We start from the raw sequence: 19,634 nt of genomic DNA on the forward strand, positions 1-19,634 counted from the left end.
TTTGTATGCTGCGCTACATATTTGTTTAATATGTGCATTGAAGGACATGTCCTGGTCAAAAATGACTCGAAGATTCCTCACAGCACTACTGGAGGCCAAGGTAATGCCATCCGGAGGAAGTATCTGGTTAGATACCATATTTCTAACTAGAGGAACTACCAGACCCCCGTCATCAACGAGTGCCCAGTGGAGAGAGTGGACAGCTTCAAATACCTCGGAGTTCACATCACGCAGGACCTGTCATGGTCCTGTCACATCAACACCGTGGTGAAAAAGGCCCGACAGCGTCTCTACCACCTCAGACGCTTGAGAGACTTCCAACTGCCCTCCAAGGTGCTCAGGAACTTTTACTCATGCACCATAGAGAGCATCCTGGCGGGAAACATCTTAACCTGGTTCGGGAACAGCACCATGCAGGACAGACGAGCTCTACAGAGGGTTGTGCGGTCAGCTGAGCGCACCATCCGCTCCGAGCTCCCTGACCTGCACTCAATCTACAGCAGGCGGTGCTGGACCAAGGCCAGGAAGATTGTGAAGGACCTCAGCCATCCCAACAACAGACTGTTCTCTCTGTTGAGGTCAGGAAAGCGATTTCGCTCCCTGAAGACCAACACAGAGAGACTGAGGAGGAGCTTCTTCCCGCAGGCGATACGGTCTCTCAATCACACCACCACACAGTACTGACCCACACATACAGTTCTTACACACACTGGACATTCTGGACATTGTTTTCACTTCATTACTTAAATCACGCTGCTGTTATTGTGTATATGCTGCTGTTATTGTGTATATATTTATTTATATTTCTTCATACATTCTTATATAGTTCTATATTATGTATTTTGTTGTACAGTTATTTTATTTTCAACTTTAATTTATATATTTTATCTTATTCTTTCCCAGTTAAATTTACCCTTCATTCTAATTTGTGTTGTACAGTTATTTCATTTTTAACCTTAATTTATATTTTATTCCTTCCTAGTTAAATTTACCCTTTTTAATTTTTCATATTTATTTCCTATCTTATTCATAGCCTTTTCCTTTTTTGTTTTCTTTAGGTCACGAGCAGTTATCCAAGCATTTCACTACATATCGTACTGTGTATGACTGTGTACGTGACAAATAAAAATTTGAATTTGAATTTGAAGAATTTTAGCAACAAGTAGTTTTATTTGAATTTAGAAGCAGAAGGTTAGCGGCCATCCAGGTCTTTATGTCTTTAAGACATTCCTGCAGTTTAACTAATTGCTGTGTTATCTGGTTTCATGGACAGATAGTGTGTCATCTGCATAGCAGTAAAAATGTATGCTATGCCTTCTGATGATACTGCTTAAGGGAAGCATGTAAAATGTAAACAGAACTGATTCATCTGAACCCTGTGAAACACCATAATTGACCTTAGTGTGTGAAGAGGACTACGTGAACAAATTGGAGTCTATTAGATAGATATGATACATGATGGTTTAACTACTGCTAGACTGAAAGCCTGTGGTGCATAGCCGATTAATTGAGATAGGTTGGTCATATTTAAGATTGACACATTAATTAATGGTACGACTTTTTTGAGGTGTTCTTGTAGAAATGGGGTCGAAAAAATGGTTTGGATGAAGTAGAAAGATCACTTGGAGAAAAAGACTATGGGAAGTCCTCTCAAACATACATTATTTTGTGGCTTTATGGCAAACATTCCAACTCAAAATGTAATCTAATATTTTGAGATTTTTCACATTTGAATGAACTAAAAGCCATGGTAATGAAAATAAAACAAAATAGCCTTGAAACCTATATTTAAAATAAGAAAATTAACCTTTTTAAATTATGAAAAAAAAAGCTTTCATGATATTGTTTTTTTTTTAACACTAGTGTATTTGAAATTCCGTCAAAACACACTTGTCTGTGTTAGCGTCACATTCGGACACAGATGGTGAACTAAACCTTTAACTGAAACATTAGGTCAAATTTGGGCTCTGCCTGAACTACTGCTACATTTCCCGGGAAAATATTATGATAATGAGGTCACTCTAAACCAATCCCAATACTGCAACCCCAAACGGACACGCCTTCAGCGGCGATAAACGAGAGAAGCGTTACAAAACCATAAAGGGAAAATACTCCCGCATGCGCAGTGGCTTTAGTGTTGTTTGAAGTGAACTGCTGCTTGGAACTGCCTTAGAAGCTGTAAAGTCGCCAAGCATTTGGTTTTAGCAATATATTTCCCTGTTTTTTTCACAGCACTTTTTGCCTCTATGCATCTTAGAGACGATGTTAGGCCACCATTTCCCAAATGCCGACAAGTCGCAACAACTGGTCAACTATGTGGAGGATTATCTGGAATGTGTGGAGTCGCTGCCCCTGGACATACAAAGAAATGTTTCTCTGCTTCGAGAAATTGATGCAAAGTATCAAGGTACTGTGCCTTCCTATTTCCTTGTCCCACGCGCGAATCGCTTTGTAAGGCTTTAAGGGCAGTGTCGCGTGCTGTGCTGAAATGGTGGAGAACGCACGAGCCCCGGGTTCCCATTTTGCAGAAAGCTTCATGTCCGTGCTCGTTCTTACTTCCCGGAACTGAGATGTGGATACTCGTACTGACGCGCAAAGTGTTTTAAAAAATGAGGTGGACATCCGTCAGCTAGCATAGCTCTGACATACTCCCTCTGCACCAAACTGCAGGGCAGAATGATTACACTTGATATCGGAAAACATGTACAGTATGACGTGATACACGAGCATTGTTTTAATAAAAGGAGTGTGGTGTCCCGCGGCAAAATCGGCCTAACATATTCCAAAAACTAGGACCTTATCTGTATAAAATCAACTTTTGAACAAGAGCAGTGTGTGTCCCCGCACGGTGTTTTCGCTGAGTACTCTTTGCGTGTGGAAACTACGCCTAAACTTGAGGATTTCTCCGCTTTTAACGAAGTCTGTTTGTGTCACTAGATGCTGAAGTGAAATCTTAGAATAAAGACGTGCAGGAGATCAATAAGTGCGGTCATCTATTTGTGAAGCCTGTTTGACGGCCGAGGTTAACGTCGCAAGCAGCTTGCATCGCTTTAATAGATATGAGCTGATCAGGTTCTCCCCAACAAAGAGTCGCTTTAGCTCATTTTCGCCTTGTCAGTGAGGTGTGTTTGGTTATGAAGTCCTTGATGGAGGCCTGGAGCAGGCGTTAACAAAAGCCTTCGGTACCGGAAAGCCTTTGCTTTGTTGCCTCATGTTGACACAGAATAAGCAGCAAGTCCCTGACACTTCGGGCTGAGCGCGAATGATTATTTCATTTTTATATTCAGCAATATTCAGTGTTTATGGGCTGCTAATGCACATTCTCCGCGCGCCGCTCCGCTCTATTAAGTGTGAACTGCAGAGCTGCAGGACAGCTGCTACTCTAGCTATCCCTCTCTCAGCAACTGACTGTCGTCATTTCCTGTAGGCGGGACCACACTGGGATTCAGCCCTCGCCCATGCTCCTGCTGTTTAGGTCCAACTCCAGTTTCACTTTAAGTAAAGAAGAGCCTGGTGCTGGAAGATGATTTTGCAGTAATTTTACGCTGGGTGTCCCTAAAGTGCGGTCTGCGTATAAAGCCAGCTAGCTGGCAGTTAGTCACCTGTGTGCATTTCCAAAACCCCGATGTCCTGGTAACCTATTTGTAGGTTTCCCATCCCTGTGTGTCAGTTACCAACATCACGTGCTTCTGCTGTATTGCCAAACAGGTAATATTAGTTTACCTGGACGCCGTTCACTTGGTTGCCTGTCATTACTGAAGCTGGTCTAATGTCCCTGAGACAAGTCAAATGTTGTTGCTCGCTTTGCATACGTTCCTTAAAGTTGGAGCTGATATAGTTTAAACCACAAACCCACTTCAGCTACTTGGATTACTTTTGTCATGTGCCAGATGGAATTTTGTAAAACTAATTTGTTTTTAGGGTTACTCAAACAGTGACCACTGACATTATTTCAGTGTCATTGTCTAATATACGTCCACTTCTTTGGATGCTGTGATATCGAGCCATGTTAGCTTTGATGTTGAGGGAGCCTTGTTGTTTTTGTCTTTGGGCAAGTGATTTTATTTACTGAATTCCCAATAATGACGTACATTGACCACTAAAAACTCATAAATACATTGTCCATTGTTCAAAGAGCATTTGATCCACTTGACATTTAAAAACATATTTAACCATTACCACAAACCTTCCCCTTAGGGGTGGGGCGATATAAACGATATAAATTTGGCCAACGATAGAGATTTTGACGCTCTACCGCGATAGCGCATGATGATGATGTCATCAAGCTGTGCCTGTTTGAAAGCATCGACCAAATGCTTTCAACTGGTGATTAGGGTGGTTTGTCCCTAACCACCAGAATCCCTCACGTTAACTTTTATTGAGTGGAAAAAAAAGTTGGCGTTCATCCTCCAGCTTCACTGTGCTAATGTTGTGCTAACATAGCTGTGTCGCTAGCAATCACGTAGCACAGCATAATATACCAGGTAGTCCAACTTCAGTAACCCTGCAAACGCCACTGCTGTTTAGTTTTCTGTCTTCATTTATATTGGAAGTGGTAGCAGAGCTGTACGTTTGAATTGGTTTCAAAAATCTCAGTCAGAACATGGTATGTCATGTTTAGGTGGAAACCAGCGAGCTATCTTCCTGTTAATTTCTAACTCCGTTAAATTTAATAAATAGTGTTTTCATGGATGTTAAACTTAATTGTTACACCTGGTAAAGCAGCAACACTGATGATTTTATTAAAGATGAAGTGTTCGTTTGACTTTGGGACCTGAAGCAGAAAGAGTTTTGGACCCAGATTACTCCGCGAAGCTCCTCACTACGGCAGCCGTAATGCTCTGACAATCAATCAAGCAGTGCAGCTTACCAAAGTTGTGCTAAAACATTTTAACAGATTTCTGCACGCCAAAATCGATTCGAGGTCAGTAAGCATAACCAGAATTCATACATAAGGCACACTCTCGACTTTTGAGAAAATTAAAGGATTTTAAGTGTGCCTTATAGTGTGGAAAATATGTTATACAGAAGAAAAGAATATATCACGATATACAGGGAGTGCAGAATTATTAGGCAAGTTGTATTTTTGAGGAATAATGTTATTATTGAACAACAACCATGTTCTCAATGAACCCAAAAAACTCATTAATATCAAAGCTGAATGTTTTTGGAAGTAGTTTTTAGTTTGTTTTTAGTTTTAGCTATTTTAGGGGGATATCTGTGTGTGCAGGTGACAATTACTGTGCATAATTATTAGGCAACTTAACAAAAAAACAAATATATACCCATTTCAATTATTTATTTTTACCAGTGAAAGCAATATAACTCTGTTCAGAGAGGTGTACTGTTTTCCCGCCTTGTAAATCTCACATTTGATGATGGACCACAGGTTCTCAATGGGGTTCAGATCAGGTGAACAAGGTGGCCATGTCATTAGTTTTTCTTCTTTTATACCCTTTCTTGCCAGCCACGCTGTGGAGTACTTGGACGCGTGTGATGGAGCATTGTCCTGCATGAAAATCATGTTTTTCTTGAAGGATGCAGACTTCTTCCTGTACCACTGCTTGAAGAAGGTGTCTTCCAGGAACTGGCAGTAGGACTGGGAGTTGAGCTTGACTCCATCCTCAACCCGAAAAGGCCCCACAAGCTCATCTTTGATGATACCAGCCCAAACCAGTACTCCACCTCCACCTTGCTGGCGTCTGAGTCGGACTGGAGCTCTCTGCCCTTTACCAATCCAGCCACGGGCCCATCCATCTGGCCCATCAAGACTCACTCTCATTTCATCAGTCCATAAAACCTTAGAAAAATCAGTCTTGAGATATTTCTTGGCCTAGTCTTGACGTTTCAGCTTGTGTCTTGTTCAGTGGTGGTCGTCTTTCAGCCTTTCTTACCTTGGCCATGTCTCTGAGTATTGCACACCTTGTGCTTTTGGGCACTCCAGTGATGTTGCAGCTCTGAAATATGGCCAAACTGGTGGCAAGTGGCATCTTGGCAGCTGCACGCTTGACTTTTCTCAGTTCATGGGCAGTTATTTTGCGCCTTGGTTTTTCCACACGCTTCTTGCGACCCTGTTGACTATTTTGAATGAAACGCTTGATTGTTCGCTGATCACGCTTCAGAAGCTTTGCAATTTTGAGACTGCTGCATCCCTCTGCAAGATATCTCACTATTTTTGACTTTTCTGAGCCTGTCAAGTCCTTCTTTTGACCCATTTTGCCAAAGGACGTTGCCTAATAATTATGCACACCTGATATAGGGTGTTGATGTCATTAGACCACACCCCTTCTCATTACAGAGATGCACATCACCTAATATGCTTAATTGGTAGTAGGCTTTCGAGCCTATACAGCTTGGAGTAAGACAACATGCATGAAGAGGATGATGTGGACAAAATACGCATTTGCCTAATAATTCTGGACTCCCTGTATATCGTTACCACACATGCTTCAAATTATACCGTGATATGGATTTTAGGCCATATCACCCGGCCCTATTTCCTGTCTATATTCAAAATACAGCTGCAATTAAGGAATTGAAACACGGAGGGAAAAAAAACCTATCCTTCCTGAGTCTTATTCTGCTGAAGATTGTGTTGTTTTTAAAGGGAGCTTGTCCTTCCCACTGTCGCCAAGTGCTTGCTCATAGGGGGATTCCTCTCTTATTGTTTGAGGTGATTGTTGTTGTGTAAATAAAACTGAATTAAAAGTTGTTTTATTAATATTTTTTACATTTAAAACACCCATTAATTATTATGTCCTGTACTTTACAGATGTGCTGAATGAAGTGGATGAAGTGTTTGAGAAATACAAAGGTGAGCAAGATGGAGCTCAGAGAAAACGTCTGCAGATCCAGCTACAGAGAGCGCTCATCATTAGCCAGGAGCTTGGTGATGAGAAGATCCATGTAGTGACCCAGATGACAGAACTGGTAGAGAACCGTTCCCGCCAAATGGACTCTCACTCCCTGTGCCTCCAGGAGCCCAGTGAGGCAGAGCGGCTCACTACAGAGAGGCGTTCCAGCATCCAAGAGTCCCCAGCCCCCGAACGCACCTCAACCCGCCGCCCACGACGTCAACGCAACAGCGAGAGCCGTGACTCCAGCCACCAGTCTGCCAATGGCTCTCTGGATGACCCTGTGGAAGAGCTGTCCCTCCCTCCACCCCGAGAGAAGAAGTCAAAGTCTGCAAAGAAAAAGAAACGTAAGGCTAAACAAGAGCGAGATGCCTCACCGGTCGACTTTGCCATTGATCCTAATGAGCCCACCTACTGTCTCTGTGAACAAGTGTCCTACGGTGAAATGATCGGCTGTGACAATGATCAGTGCCCCATTGAGTGGTTCCACTTCTCTTGTGTGGGGCTTACCTACAAGCCCAAAGGAAAGTGGTACTGCCCTAAATGCAGAGGGGACAACGAAAAGACCATGGATAAAAGCCTAGATAAGAACAGAAAAGACCGCAGGTCCAGGTAGTGACCTGTATCTGGAAAGCAGCCTGGCATCAATCCTGTCAGTCATATTTACAAGCACTTGTGGTGCTATAAGAGGACAATCGAACACCATTGGCAACCAAATTTAATATTAATCAAGGACAAATTGGGATTTAACTTGGGCTGACACTTGTGCTCCAAGTCTGTAGGGTCACCAGCTACTTCAACAATCATCAGCTTGAACCAGTTTTCTTTTCTTTTCATGTACAACAATAAGCAACTGCATTTTTAACTCCTTTTTAACTCTGGACAAGGTCCACGTGTACATGGCAATTTTCTTTATTGTACTCAGTGACTGAAATCAGTGTCTACAGGAATGGCTTCTAGAGTATAACCTACATGTGTTTATAAGAGACTGATATTTAATGTAGGAGATGGCTGTTGACGGGACACTGGATGTCATTTGTTTTCACCAATTCACTAATGTGTACATTCCTTTTATAATCATTAAAACAACGTATTGTAATTCATTTAACATACTCTTGTCGTTTGTGAACAAATCAAAAATCGGACCAGAGTTGGTTTTGATTTAATTTGTTTTGTGCTGCTCTCAGGGACCACTGGCTTAAAATTTGGGACTCTTCCACATTTGGTCTTAGAACTGAAAAAACTTCAAGTCCTGTCTCTCTTCTTTCCAAGCTCCTTTGATATCTTTAATAGATATGCATCATAGCACCTTCCTTCAAAAAGGCTGAATTACCTGCTTTTGTTTGAGAAAGATGAGAAACCACATCACATTCTTCAAGGCACATATTCTACTCAGCATTGTCTTATATATATTTGTCAGTTTTTATTCAATGGGAGAGCCCTGATATAATTGACCTCAGACAAAGGTATTGGCGGACTTGCACCCATGAGTAATTCTTGATTCAAGATGACCATTTGCAGCTCCAAGAAATGGACACTGACTGCAGCACAAAACAGTGTTATCACAAGACAAGCCAATGAATAATGATGTTCTGAGACCAGCAGTAGATAAAATCGATTTTATTTCTATATAAAAACTTCTGGCTTTACAATTCAAAGGGCAGAGGAACATTTATCAAAATAGGAAAATATTGAGAAATGTAACACGCAGCTCTGCTTTTAACACATCACATGGTACCTCACAGTAACAGCAGCATAACGCTTCAGCTGAGAACCCCAACAGCTCAGTGCTGGGCAGCAGATCAGTTAAACTCCAGCACACTTCACCCTGACGGACCACAGAGCAGGAGACTCACTCTTCAACAAAAGCCTAATGTGTTCTCCGTCTCATGTACAGTTATGGCCAAAGGTTAATTTCATACACTTTGCTGTCTTTAAACATGTTTCTATGATATTTCATGAATTTCAAAAATGTTTTCAAATAAAAAAAAATAAAAAAAAATTTGATTTTGCAGTGACGTGACTGCTAAAAGCTTTGGCCGTAGCTGTACTAGCAGTGAGGAAGGAAAAAAAAAAAAAAAGTAGTAAACCACCACAAGCACAGCAAAGCCTTCAGGTCATTTTCAGCTTACAGTCAAGAGTCTAACCGGGATTGTGAGCAGATCCAGTTTTACACACTGTCCTCATTGTGGAAGCAGTCATGTTGAGTGGAGCATGTAGCTGGAGTATTACAGACACCATCGGCCTCACGTAGCTTGTCTGTGCAACCTAGTCTTCATCTTTCCCTCCAGTTTTACTGAGCTGCAGCAGGGATGCAAAATGAAACGGTAAGTCACTCTGTATGTTGACAATGTGCAAACAATGTTCATTTAACCATTGCCACTTACATGCTGGAGGGTGGTCAAGCAGCAGGGACCAAGGAAAGAGGACAAAGATTAAAAAAAAGTTGTAACAACAGTGCTTAAAGGAACAAAGTGCACCATCTGGTGGTAAAACACTAAAAGACACCTACCTTAATTACATCAACCCAGTTCCAGCCTCTGGGCAGCTCACCTTTGTGATCTGAAAGCAGGAATTCGAATATTATGAAGCTAACCTATAAACCTCTTACTGCTGTCTAATGACAGTTATATTAATGAATAGCCTAGACCTATTGCAGCATAACTAGAGGAAAATTCAGGGCCATCTAATCCAATTGTAATTATTTTGTCAAAAATGGAAGGTTTTATGCTTAGTCTTAAAAGTCGAGAGGGTGTCTGTGTCCCGAATCCAACGTGCAAGCTGGTTGGACAGAACAGGGTCCTGAAGCTAAAAGCGCTACCTCCCATACTACTTTTAAATACTCTAGGAACCACTAGTCCTAGCAGTCTGAGAGTTAAGTGCTCTGTAGGCTCATTATTCAAGAGCTTGTATGTGATGAGAAGGATGTTTTTAATTCGATTCTGGATTTAACAGGAAGCCAGTGAAGAGAAGCCAATATTGTAATTCTATCCAGAGTAAGCATCTGGTTTGATAGTATACTTCTAAAATTGTTAGGGCCGAGAACAATAACCTCAATTTATCTGAATTTAGAAGCAGAAAGTTAGCGGCCATCCAGGTCTTTATGTCTTTAAGTCATTCCTGCAGTTTAACTAATTGGTGTGTGTTATCTGGCTTCATGGACAGATAGAGCTGGGTGTCATCTGCACAGCAGTGAAAACTTATGCTATGTCTTCTAATGATGCTGCCTAAGGGAAGCATGTATAATGTAAACAGAATTGGTCCTAGCACTGAACCCTGTGGAACTCCATAATTAACCTCAGTGTGTGAAGAGGACTCTCCATTTACATGCACAAATTGGAGTCTATTAGATAGATATGATACAAACCACTGCAGTTAAATACTTCTAAAATATTATGGTCAACAGTATTGAATGCTGCAGTGAGGCTTTCAGGGTTTTACTGTCAGAGGCCATAAGTTCATTTGTAACCTTCACTAAAGCTGTTTCTGTGCTGTGATGAGCTCTGAAACCTGACTGAAACTCTTCAAATAAGCCATTCCTCTGCATCTGTTAGCTGTATGACAACTACTCTTTCAGGAACTTTTGAGATAAAGGAAGGTTGGACCACGTTTTTGTGGTCAGCACCCTCTCAGTCCATGGTGAATGGACTGTGCACAGTGATGCTAGTGTTTCAGCAGCTTCCAGGCAGGCTTGAGCCTTAGTACTTCCTGAGTTGTTCCAACTCATTTCCTCTCAGCTAAAGGGGACGGTTTTGGTTGTCTTCCATTTTTTGGCAAAAGCGTATAACATGTATTAATGAACAATGGTTTAAACTGATGATCCTGAAATCTGCACTTGTTTAGAAATGGCTCCAATAGGCCTTCTACAACTACAGTTTTCCTTCTTAGCTTTTGAATGAGTTCCTTGGACTTTCCCATTGTTCTGACTACTGGTGAGTCCAGTGAGTGCTGCCAAACATAGTCATTAATGATCGTTGACAAGAAGTTGAAGGCATTCACCTATTAAAACGTTTAAGTGAGTGCAAGTGTATATTTGAGCCTGTATTCATACTTTAGAGGAAATCCAAAATGAATTAAAACTTGTGCTTTTTATTTTTTAGTCATTAACGATATATATTGAAAGAAATAATTATTTGATACCCTGCTGAATACAGTGGGGCAAAAAAGTATTTAGTCAGCCACCGATTGTGCAAGTTCCCCCACCTAAAATGATGACAGAGGTCAGTAATTTGCACCAGAGGTACACTTCAACTGTGAGAGACAGAATGTGAAAAAAAAAAAAAAAAAAAAAATCCATGAATCCACATGGTAGGATTTGTAAAGAATTTATTCCTAAATCAGGGTGGAAAATAAGTATTTGGTCAATAACAAAAATACAACTCAATACTTTGTAACATAACCTTTGTTGGCAATAACAGAGGTCAAACGTTTACTATAGGTCTTTACCAGGTTTGCACACACAGTAGCTGGTATTTTGGCCCATTCCTCCATGCAGATCTTCTCGAGAGCAGTGATGTTTTGGGGCTGTCGCCGAGCAACACGGACTTTCAACTCCCGCCACAGATTTTCTATGGGGTTGAGGTCTGGAGACTGGCTAGGCCACTCCAGGACTTTCAAATGCTTCTTACGGAGCCACTCCTTTGTTGCCCTGGGCGGTGTGTTTTGGATCATTGTCATGTTGGAAGACCCAGCCTCGTTTCATCTTCAAAGTTCTCACTGATGGAAGGAGGTTTTGGCTCAAAATCTCACGATACATGGCCCCATTCATTCTGTCCTTAACACGGATCAGTCGTCCTGTCCCCTTGGCAGAAAAACAGCCCCATAGCATGATGTTTCCACCCCCATGCTTCACAGTAGGTATGGTGTTCTTGGGATGCAACTCAGTATTCTTCTTCCTCCAAACACGACGAGTTGAATTTATACCAAAAAGTTCTACTTTGGTTTCATCTGACCACATGACATTCTCCCAATCCTCTGCTGTATCATCCATGTGCTCTCTGGCAAACTTCAGACGGGCCTGGACATGCACTGGCTTCAGCAGCGGAACACGTCTGGCACTGCGGGATTTGATTCCCTGCCGTTGTAGTGTGTTACTGATGGTGACCTTTGTTACTTTGGTCCCAGCTCTCTGCAGGTCATTCACCAGGTCCCCCCGTGTGGTTCTGGGATCTTTGCTCACCGTTCTCATGATCATTTTGACCCCACGGGATGAGATCTTGCGTGGAGCCCCAGATCGAGGGAGATTATCAGTGGTCTTGTATGTCTTCCATTTTCTGATGATTGCTCCCACAGTTGATTTTTTCACACCAAGCTGCTTGCCTATTGTAGATTCACTCTTCCCAGTCTGGTGCAGGTCTACAATACTTTTCCTGGTGTCCTTCGAAAGCTCTTTGGTCTTGGCCATGGTGGCGTTTGGAGTCTGACTGTTTGAGGCTGTGGACAGGTGTCTTTTATACAGATGATGAGTTCAAACAGGTGCCATTAATACAGGTAACGAGTGGGGGACAGAAAAGCTTCTTACAGAAGACGTTACAGGTCTGTGAGAGCCAGAGATTTTCCTTGTTTGAGGTGACCAAATACTTATTTTCCACCCTAATTTAGGAATAAATTCTTTACAAATCCTACCATGTGAATTCATGGATTTTTTTTTCCCACATTCTGTCTCTCACAGTTGAAGTGTACCTCTGGTGCAAATTACTGACCTCTGTCATCATTTTAAGTGGGGGAACTTGCACAATCGGTGGCTGACTAAATACTTTTTTGCCCCACTGTATGTATGTTTGATAACTGATGAAATGAACAGCCTCCAGTTTTTAAATGGCAGTTTAAATAGAACACAGAACATCAGATGTGGCAAACCTGGTGACCAACTACAAGAAACACCTTACCGCTGTGTTTCTCACCAAGTACTCACTCGGGGGATCATGTTTTGCTTGGGGATCAAATACTCATTTCACTCAATGGCACACAAATCAATGTATAATATTAATGAGGCGTGTTTATCTGGATTTTTGGGTGATATGCTGTTACTTGAAATTCAAACTATCATAAACATGAGAGGTTTTTCATTTAATTGTAACTGAGCAAACTCACAAATTCAGCAGGGGATTAAACCATTACTTCCACTACTTAATACAGTATAGTCATTCCACCCAGAAAAAAGAACTGTTTAAACAAATCACACCCAAAATTACCACAGCATAAATACCCAAGTTAAGTGTGTGTAAACATCTGATCACAACTGTATATAAATACAATTATTACACTTGTAGATGCATTATGAAACACTAACCAACGAGGGACATCATGACAGCTACGTTCATCTTTATATGCAGTCTAACGATTTTCCATCAAAATGTTTCCAACAGCCTTGCTGGTGGTGCTTTTACTTTATTGTGTTAATCTCAGAGCCATAATTGACTTGACTCTTTTAGCCTTGGAAAAAGTACAAAATTAGTCATCAATAGGAATAGTTTGTGTCATAATAATCAGCCTCAATTTCAATCAGTTACTAGAGGAATATGGCAATGCAGATGGAATCTCAATAATTTAGATAATCTTCACCTGAAAAAAAAAAAAATTGCTCTATTAAAAAAAAATAAAAAAAAATAAAAAACACCTGCTGTAAAGCCAGGACATCTTACTGTTCATGATTGACTGAAGAAAATAAGAACAACCCTACGTTTCTCTTCAGCACTGTAGCCAGGCTGACAAAGAGTCAGAGATCCACTCAGCAATGAATTCCTTTAACCACAATTAGTAATGATCTCATAAATGTTTTCAAACAAAATTTTAACCATTATAGAAAAAATAATACATAAACTTCTCAGAGAAAAGTATGTATGTACATTAAATACCATTGATATTTATTTAGACCTTTTCTCCAGTTGATCTTTCTGAGTTAACCAGTAATTGCATCCTCCAAATGATCAATCTTTTAGAGTCCACTCCAGATCACTCAAAGAAATTCCAGAAGGTTAATTACGGAGTTCCACAGGCGTCTGTGCTAGGACCAACTCTGACCAATTCAGAGTCAGAGCACAAAAGTTTACCATTATCCCCAAATTAAAACCATCTCTATTTTAAAGAGCTTTTAGAAGAATATGGCAGAATTTTTATAACGTATCCAACAATACGAGCTACTGGACACAGTTTCATGTACCTGTTTTGTTTATCATCCTTCTTTTCTGGGCTTTAGTCAGCTGCTCTTTCTTTTCCTTCTTCTTTGCTGCTGTGGCAGGTTCACTCACCTCACTGTTTGATGTCAGCGTCTGCACAACAACAACATCATCATCATCATCATCATCATTTTGGGTTTATTCCCCTCAAACTTTGATGACTCAAGCCAATCAGTCAAACACTAAATTCTGAGCAAAAGCGTGCATCTTCCTGATGCACCCGCAATCATCCAGGTAAGTAAATCTCCAAAAGTTGATTCTGTTCATCTGTTCGTAGCGTTTTGTGGGAGAAACGTTTCATCACTCATCCAAGTGACTTCTTCAGTCTCAGCTGACTGCAGCTTTCGATCTTATAAACAGTACATTTGCATAATGACTGAAACCAGCCCACTGAAGGAACAATGGGCTGGGAGGTCAGTTCCTTAATCTTAATTATGCAAATACTCATGACCACTGATCAACAACCACTGACCAAAACCCACTGATCAATGGCCATGAGTACCATTCACAGAGAGTTGGGGAATGGCTGCAATCACAGCATTGTAAGATGGTGACAGATGTACCCTTAGGCCCCCTTATAGACTGTGATAGACTGTCTGAAGCAGTTAGAAGAAGAGATGGCTATTGAGTGGACCTCATACCACAGGCTGTACCCAGGGGAGTCTACACAAAGTCTGTATGGTTTACCAAAGATACATAAACAGGATGCACCTTTAAGACCGATTGTCTGCATGATCAACTCTGTTACCTATAACATCTCCAAGTTTCTGGCTTCGATCTTCAACCCGCTGGTGGGCAGCTCTGAACACCACATCCAGAACACCCTGCATTTTGTTGAGAAGGTGAGAGATATCATTATGGAGGCAGATGAAACCATGGTCTCGTACGATGTTACATCTCTGTTCACTTGCATCCCAGTCATGGAAGTGTTGGAGGTAGTCCGTAAGAGATTACAGGATGACCCCAACCTCAGCAACAGGACCAGCATCGAGAGCAGCATCGACCAAGTGTGTTTGAACTGTGTCTTCATTCCATTTCACATACAAGGGTCAGTTCTACAGGCAGAAACATGGGCTCCCCAGTTTCACCCATCGTGGCCAATTTGTACATGGAAGAAGTGGAAAAGAGGGCTTTGCCATCCTACCCTGGAACACCACCAAGCCATTGGTTCAGATATGTGGATGACACCTGGATGAAAATCAAATCTCAGGATGTACCACAATTCACATATCACATTAACTCAGTGGACCGACACATCAAATTCAGCAGGGAGGATATGAAAAGTGGCAGGTTAGCCTTCTTAGACTGTGAGATTTCCATCAGTAAGTGGGGGACATCTAAAAGCTGATGTGTACCGTAAACCTACATATACGGATCAGTATCTAAGGTTTGACTCTCATCATCCACTGAAGCATAAACTGGGTGTCGTCAGGACGCTACAACACAGAGCGAACACCATCCCCACTGAAACAGCGGCCAGGGAGGCAGAAGAACAGCAAGAAGGCCCTGAGTAAATGTGGTTATCCCAGCTGGACTTTTGTCAAAGCTGGAAAGGCACCTAAAGAAAGCTCCAGCCGATCCAGGAGAGAAGGACAACCGCTGACTAAGTGACCTGTAGCTATCCTGTACGTGTCAGGAGTATCGGAGCAGTTGAGACACATTTTTTCTAAACACCGGGTCTCTGTGGCTTTTAAACCCCAAAACACGCTGCGCCAAAAACTGGTCCACCCCAAGGATCGGGTCTCCCGACACAAACAGAGTAACATAGTGTACGCTGTTAAGTGCAGGAGGATTGCCAGGATTTATACATCGGGGAAACCAAACAACCTCTGGCTACAACACAGAAGAGCCACCTCGTCAGGCCAGGACTCTGCAGTCTATTTACACCTACAGGCCGGTGGACACTCTTTCAATCATGAGGATGTACACATCCTGGAGGCCATTTACGTGAAAAGGGAAAGACCATCTCTGAATCGAGGAGGGGGCCCAAGGGTACATCTGTCACCATCTTACATGCTGTGATTGCAGCCATTCCCCAACTCTCTGTAAATGGTACTCATGGTTATTGATCAATGGGCTTTGATCAGTGGTCATGAGTATTTGCATAATTAAGATTAAGGAACTGACCTCCCAGCCCATTCTTCCTTCAGTGGGCTGGTTTCAGTCATTATGCAAATGTACTGTTTATAAGACTGAAAGCTGCAGTCAGCTGAGACTGAAGAAGTCACTTGGATGAGTGATGAAACGTTTCTCCCACAAAACGCTACGAACAGATGAACAGAATCAACTTTTGGAGATCTGAGCAAAAAACTACATGCAGTGCTAACAAAACCATAACAGGAGCTGGGATATTTTCCACCTTTTACCAGATAATAATAATAATAATAATAATAATAATACATTTTATTTGAAAGCACCTTTCAAAACACTCAAGGTCACTGTACACATTAGAATAAAAAGCAACATAAAAGCAAGCAGTTCACACAATCGTAAAAGCATAAGACATAAACTAATAAAAGAGCAGAGTGGAGAGGTTATGTGGGATAAGCTATTTTGAACAAGTGAGTTTTGAGTTGGGACTTAAAGAGAGAGAAGGAAGAGATGTTTCTTAAATCAGGAGGTCGGGAATTCCAGAGTCGTGGAGCAGAGCAGCTGAAAGCCCTGCTCCCCATGGTGGCAAGACGGGGGGAGGGGACGGAGAGTGAAAGGGAAGAAGTAGATCTGAGACAACGAGATGGGGCGGTGATCTTAACCAGATCAGAGAGACATTATTAGTGTGTGAATTGAAAGAGTACTGTCGAGGATGACACCAAAACTTTTCACAGAGGAAGAAACGCTGTTCTTTATTATGGTAATATTGGGAAATAATAATGTACTGACCACAGCCGTTACTATAGACTTGTGGTTCTCCATGAGCGTCTCCTGGTTCTCCTTTGCCCACTCAAACAGAGTGTACATCATTGCAGCACCCAGGTTAGCCTCCACCTGCTCCTCCAACTTTGCCAGGATCAGCTGCTTCGTCTCTGCTGAGCTGTTTTCAAAGCAAGATGGTGGAAAGAAAAGAAAATCCTCAAGTACTGTCCATCAGCCACAGTCTCACCCTGCACTCTCCAATACTGTAAATACAGTACTGTGCAAAAGTCTTTGTTTGTTGTTATAAACAGCCATTTTTGATATTCTTTTAAGCAAAAGTTCTGTGTTTTGTGAGTCTTTCAAAGTTTCTCTTTGGCCATCGGCTTCTTTTTAAATTACTTTCAGGTCAGGTCCTCAGACCTTTTTCCAGAGGAAAGGGCTTTTTTAAGCCTTTTAACCCTGACCTATGAACCATTCAAGCAGTTAAAGTCAAGCAATGAAACTAGTGTTGTGACCACACATGACAAATAGCAAAGAAACCAACTTTAAATTGTATCTTCAGACACGTTGTTACCAGCAGCCTGTTGCAAAAAACATTAGATCTGTATGTTCAGTTTCAAATGACATATCATTATTGTAAATAGTTTCAGAGATTCAGCTAATTTCTTTAGCCGAATCTCTGAAAAATGCCAAAGATAGCAGTTTGACAGCAAACAAAAGTAGTTTTTCATCAACAGCTAATTCTAAAAGAGCTGTTAGTCCAAAATCTTGGTTTAACAAATTCAAACTGAGGACAAAAAAATAAAACTGAAAACACAGAGAAATGACAAAAATCTCCCTCAGAATTCAGGGTGCGTTGAAGAACAAAGTGCTCACACCAAGCTGGTTAGAAAGAACTACATGAAAATAGTTTTCTCTTTCAAAAGAGTGAAAAAGGCCAATTTTGGAGGCTTGATGGAGGAGTGAATCATTTCAATCAAATATCCTTGGTCAAGATACTAACTCCAAATTAGATGAGTATGTGTGTGTAAATATTAGAAAGCACTCAACCATAGAAAAAAAAGTGCATGAATGAGGACTATAGGTTCTACATAAGAAACAGTCCATTTACCATTTCTTCAAAGACCTGAATTTAACACAAACTAAGGGATCAGTATACTTGGAACTTACATCCTGTTGTTGAAAAAAGCTTCAAGTGAGATCAGTGGAGCAGTTTCAGGGTACGTCTCAGGCCATGTGATGTCCAGAATGAATGCTTTGCTGTCCTCGAGTTCTCCTACCTTTTGTGTAATATTCAAAAAGACGAGAAGGTTACTGACACTGAATTCAGCCTTTAAGTTTGTTAACGTTTTAAAGTAGCTGTGAGCATGATGGCTCAAATTTCTTGTTTTAATTCTATGACCATAGTTCTGAAACTGGATGCTAGAGGACTGCAGAAGACAATCTTTTTTGCACAGCCTTGGACAGTATGGTGGACATACTCACCCTAAATTGGAAAGAAACTGGACTGATTTCCTTGAAACATTCATCCCCCTCATAGATGGAGCGAAGAGCTTCGAGCTCCATCTGGGATCACATAAACAAGTGAAGTAACAGGAATATCATCAGGACTGAAGTACATCAAGAACACATCAGACAGCACGCTACCAGACAACCCTGAGAAATACAGTCATTAGCTTAGCAAAGGTTTGCAGGACAGAGGTCTGTCACAAGGCCTTATACACTCGTATGTGCTAAATTCATTGCTTTTACGATCTTTGTATCCAAGCCGAAACAAGTCACCATCACAAGGAGCCGGAGAAGCAACAACACAGTAGCGGTGGAAAACTGCTGTGTGCCGGCTAACACACGGGCTGAATCCCTGTTTGTCGCTGCAGGTACAAGATTAACCTTGTAGACATCTGAATGGAAGGTGTCGTGAGCGACATCTGAACCGGGATGAGCTGGGAAAGTGTCGCTGAGCTTTTGTACCCGAAATAATAACAGTCTGTTAACTTGGCTGCTGTCTGGAACCGAGGACCACCCCGATCAATGCTAACAGTCACGCTACCGTCAACTAGCTAGCAGTTAGACGCTAACAGCATTCTTGCGTTCTTTCATACCTCTTGATCCTCGTTGGCTGTCATACTTTTCTTTTCCTGCACTGCACACTCTGTACTGAGCTTCAGACGTGGACACGGCACACTCCTAAAAGCCCATTCCTGCCATTCAAACTTTATCACTTCTCTAGCTCACACTAAAACACCAAGATCTGAACACGCGCATGCGTAGTAGACGTACCCCTGACCTTTAAATTAATTGTCAAACATCGTTTTTGTCATTTAAAGACAAAATGCCGCAAAAAATGTTGCTGGAAAGGCCCACGTGACTTTTCGATTGTTTTTAGATCGTCAATAAATAAATAAAAAACTTTAAGCAGAAACAAGAGCAGGAGCTCTAAACACACGGGGGCAGTAGTCGTTCATAACAATTAAACGAAGAGCTAAAACCAGAGTAAAATGTATTTTGATCTGAAAAAGAAATAATAAAGTTTAAAAAAAGAGTTAAATGTTTTTTTTTTGATGTTGTGATAAATTACATATACAAATATCTGATTACAGTAAACACGTCAACAAAAATTATCATGACAGACTTTTAGCCACTACGTTGCTTACTAATATGCTCACTTTATAGTTTTAATACTAAATGGTATAGTTTTTCAAAACAAGCTATAGCCAGCGCTTTTGCATAGTATTTTATTATAAGTAGC

At 41.3% G+C, this 19,634-nt stretch overlaps 2 protein-coding genes across 2 annotated transcripts; one reads left to right on the forward strand and one right to left on the reverse strand.

The window, feature by feature from the left end:
* The first annotated feature begins 2,096 nt into the window (after positions 1-2,096).
* ing2 (inhibitor of growth family, member 2) lies at positions 2,097-7,957 on the forward strand. The gene is made up of 2 exons (XM_040038361.1): positions 2,097-2,407; positions 6,773-7,957. Exons 1-2 carry the CDS (start codon positions 2,263-2,265, stop codon positions 7,468-7,470), a joined length of 843 nt encoding a protein of 280 aa, XP_039894295.1. The 5' UTR covers positions 2,097-2,262; the 3' UTR covers positions 7,471-7,957.
* Positions 7,958-8,457: 500 nt separating this feature from the next.
* On the reverse strand, positions 8,458-19,165 carry rwdd (RWD domain containing 4). The gene is made up of 8 exons (XM_040038362.1): positions 18,988-19,165; positions 18,371-18,451; positions 18,056-18,165; positions 16,913-17,063; positions 14,017-14,125; positions 9,367-9,416; positions 9,242-9,244; positions 8,458-9,155 (listed from the first exon to the last, which is right to left on the reverse strand). The coding sequence occupies exons 1-8, from the start codon at positions 19,009-19,011 to the stop codon at positions 9,123-9,125; spliced, it is 561 nt and encodes a 186-aa protein (XP_039894296.1). The 5' UTR covers positions 19,012-19,165; the 3' UTR covers positions 8,458-9,122.
* Positions 19,166-19,634: the final 469 nt, after the last annotated feature.

Source organism: Simochromis diagramma, unplaced genomic scaffold (assembly GCF_900408965.1).
Source record: "Simochromis diagramma unplaced genomic scaffold, fSimDia1.1 OVJJ01000413.1, whole genome shotgun sequence".
NCBI lineage: Eukaryota > Metazoa > Chordata > Actinopteri > Cichliformes > Cichlidae > Simochromis > Simochromis diagramma.

What these genes read in the sequence shown, in the direction of transcription:
- rwdd (XM_040038362.1), bottom strand. Translation starts at nt 19,011, where the DNA reads ATGACAGCCAACGAGGATCAAGAG. An exon ending in CAGCCAACGAGGATCAAGAG is followed by an intron (nt 18,452 to 18,987) that starts GTATGAAAGAAC and finishes ATGTGATCCCAG; the next exon opens with ATGGAGCTCGAAGCTCTTCG. An exon ending in CAGTTTCTTTCCAATTTAGG is followed by an intron (nt 18,166 to 18,370) that starts GTGAGTATGTCC and finishes ATTACACAAAAG; the next exon opens with GTAGGAGAACTCGAGGACAG.
- ing2 (XM_040038361.1), top strand. Translation starts at nt 2,263, where the DNA reads ATGTTAGGCCACCATTTCCCAAATGCCGACAAGTCGCAACAACTGGTC. An exon ending in AATTGATGCAAAGTATCAAG is followed by an intron (nt 2,408 to 6,772) that starts GTACTGTGCCTT and finishes TGTACTTTACAG; the next exon opens with ATGTGCTGAATGAAGTGGAT.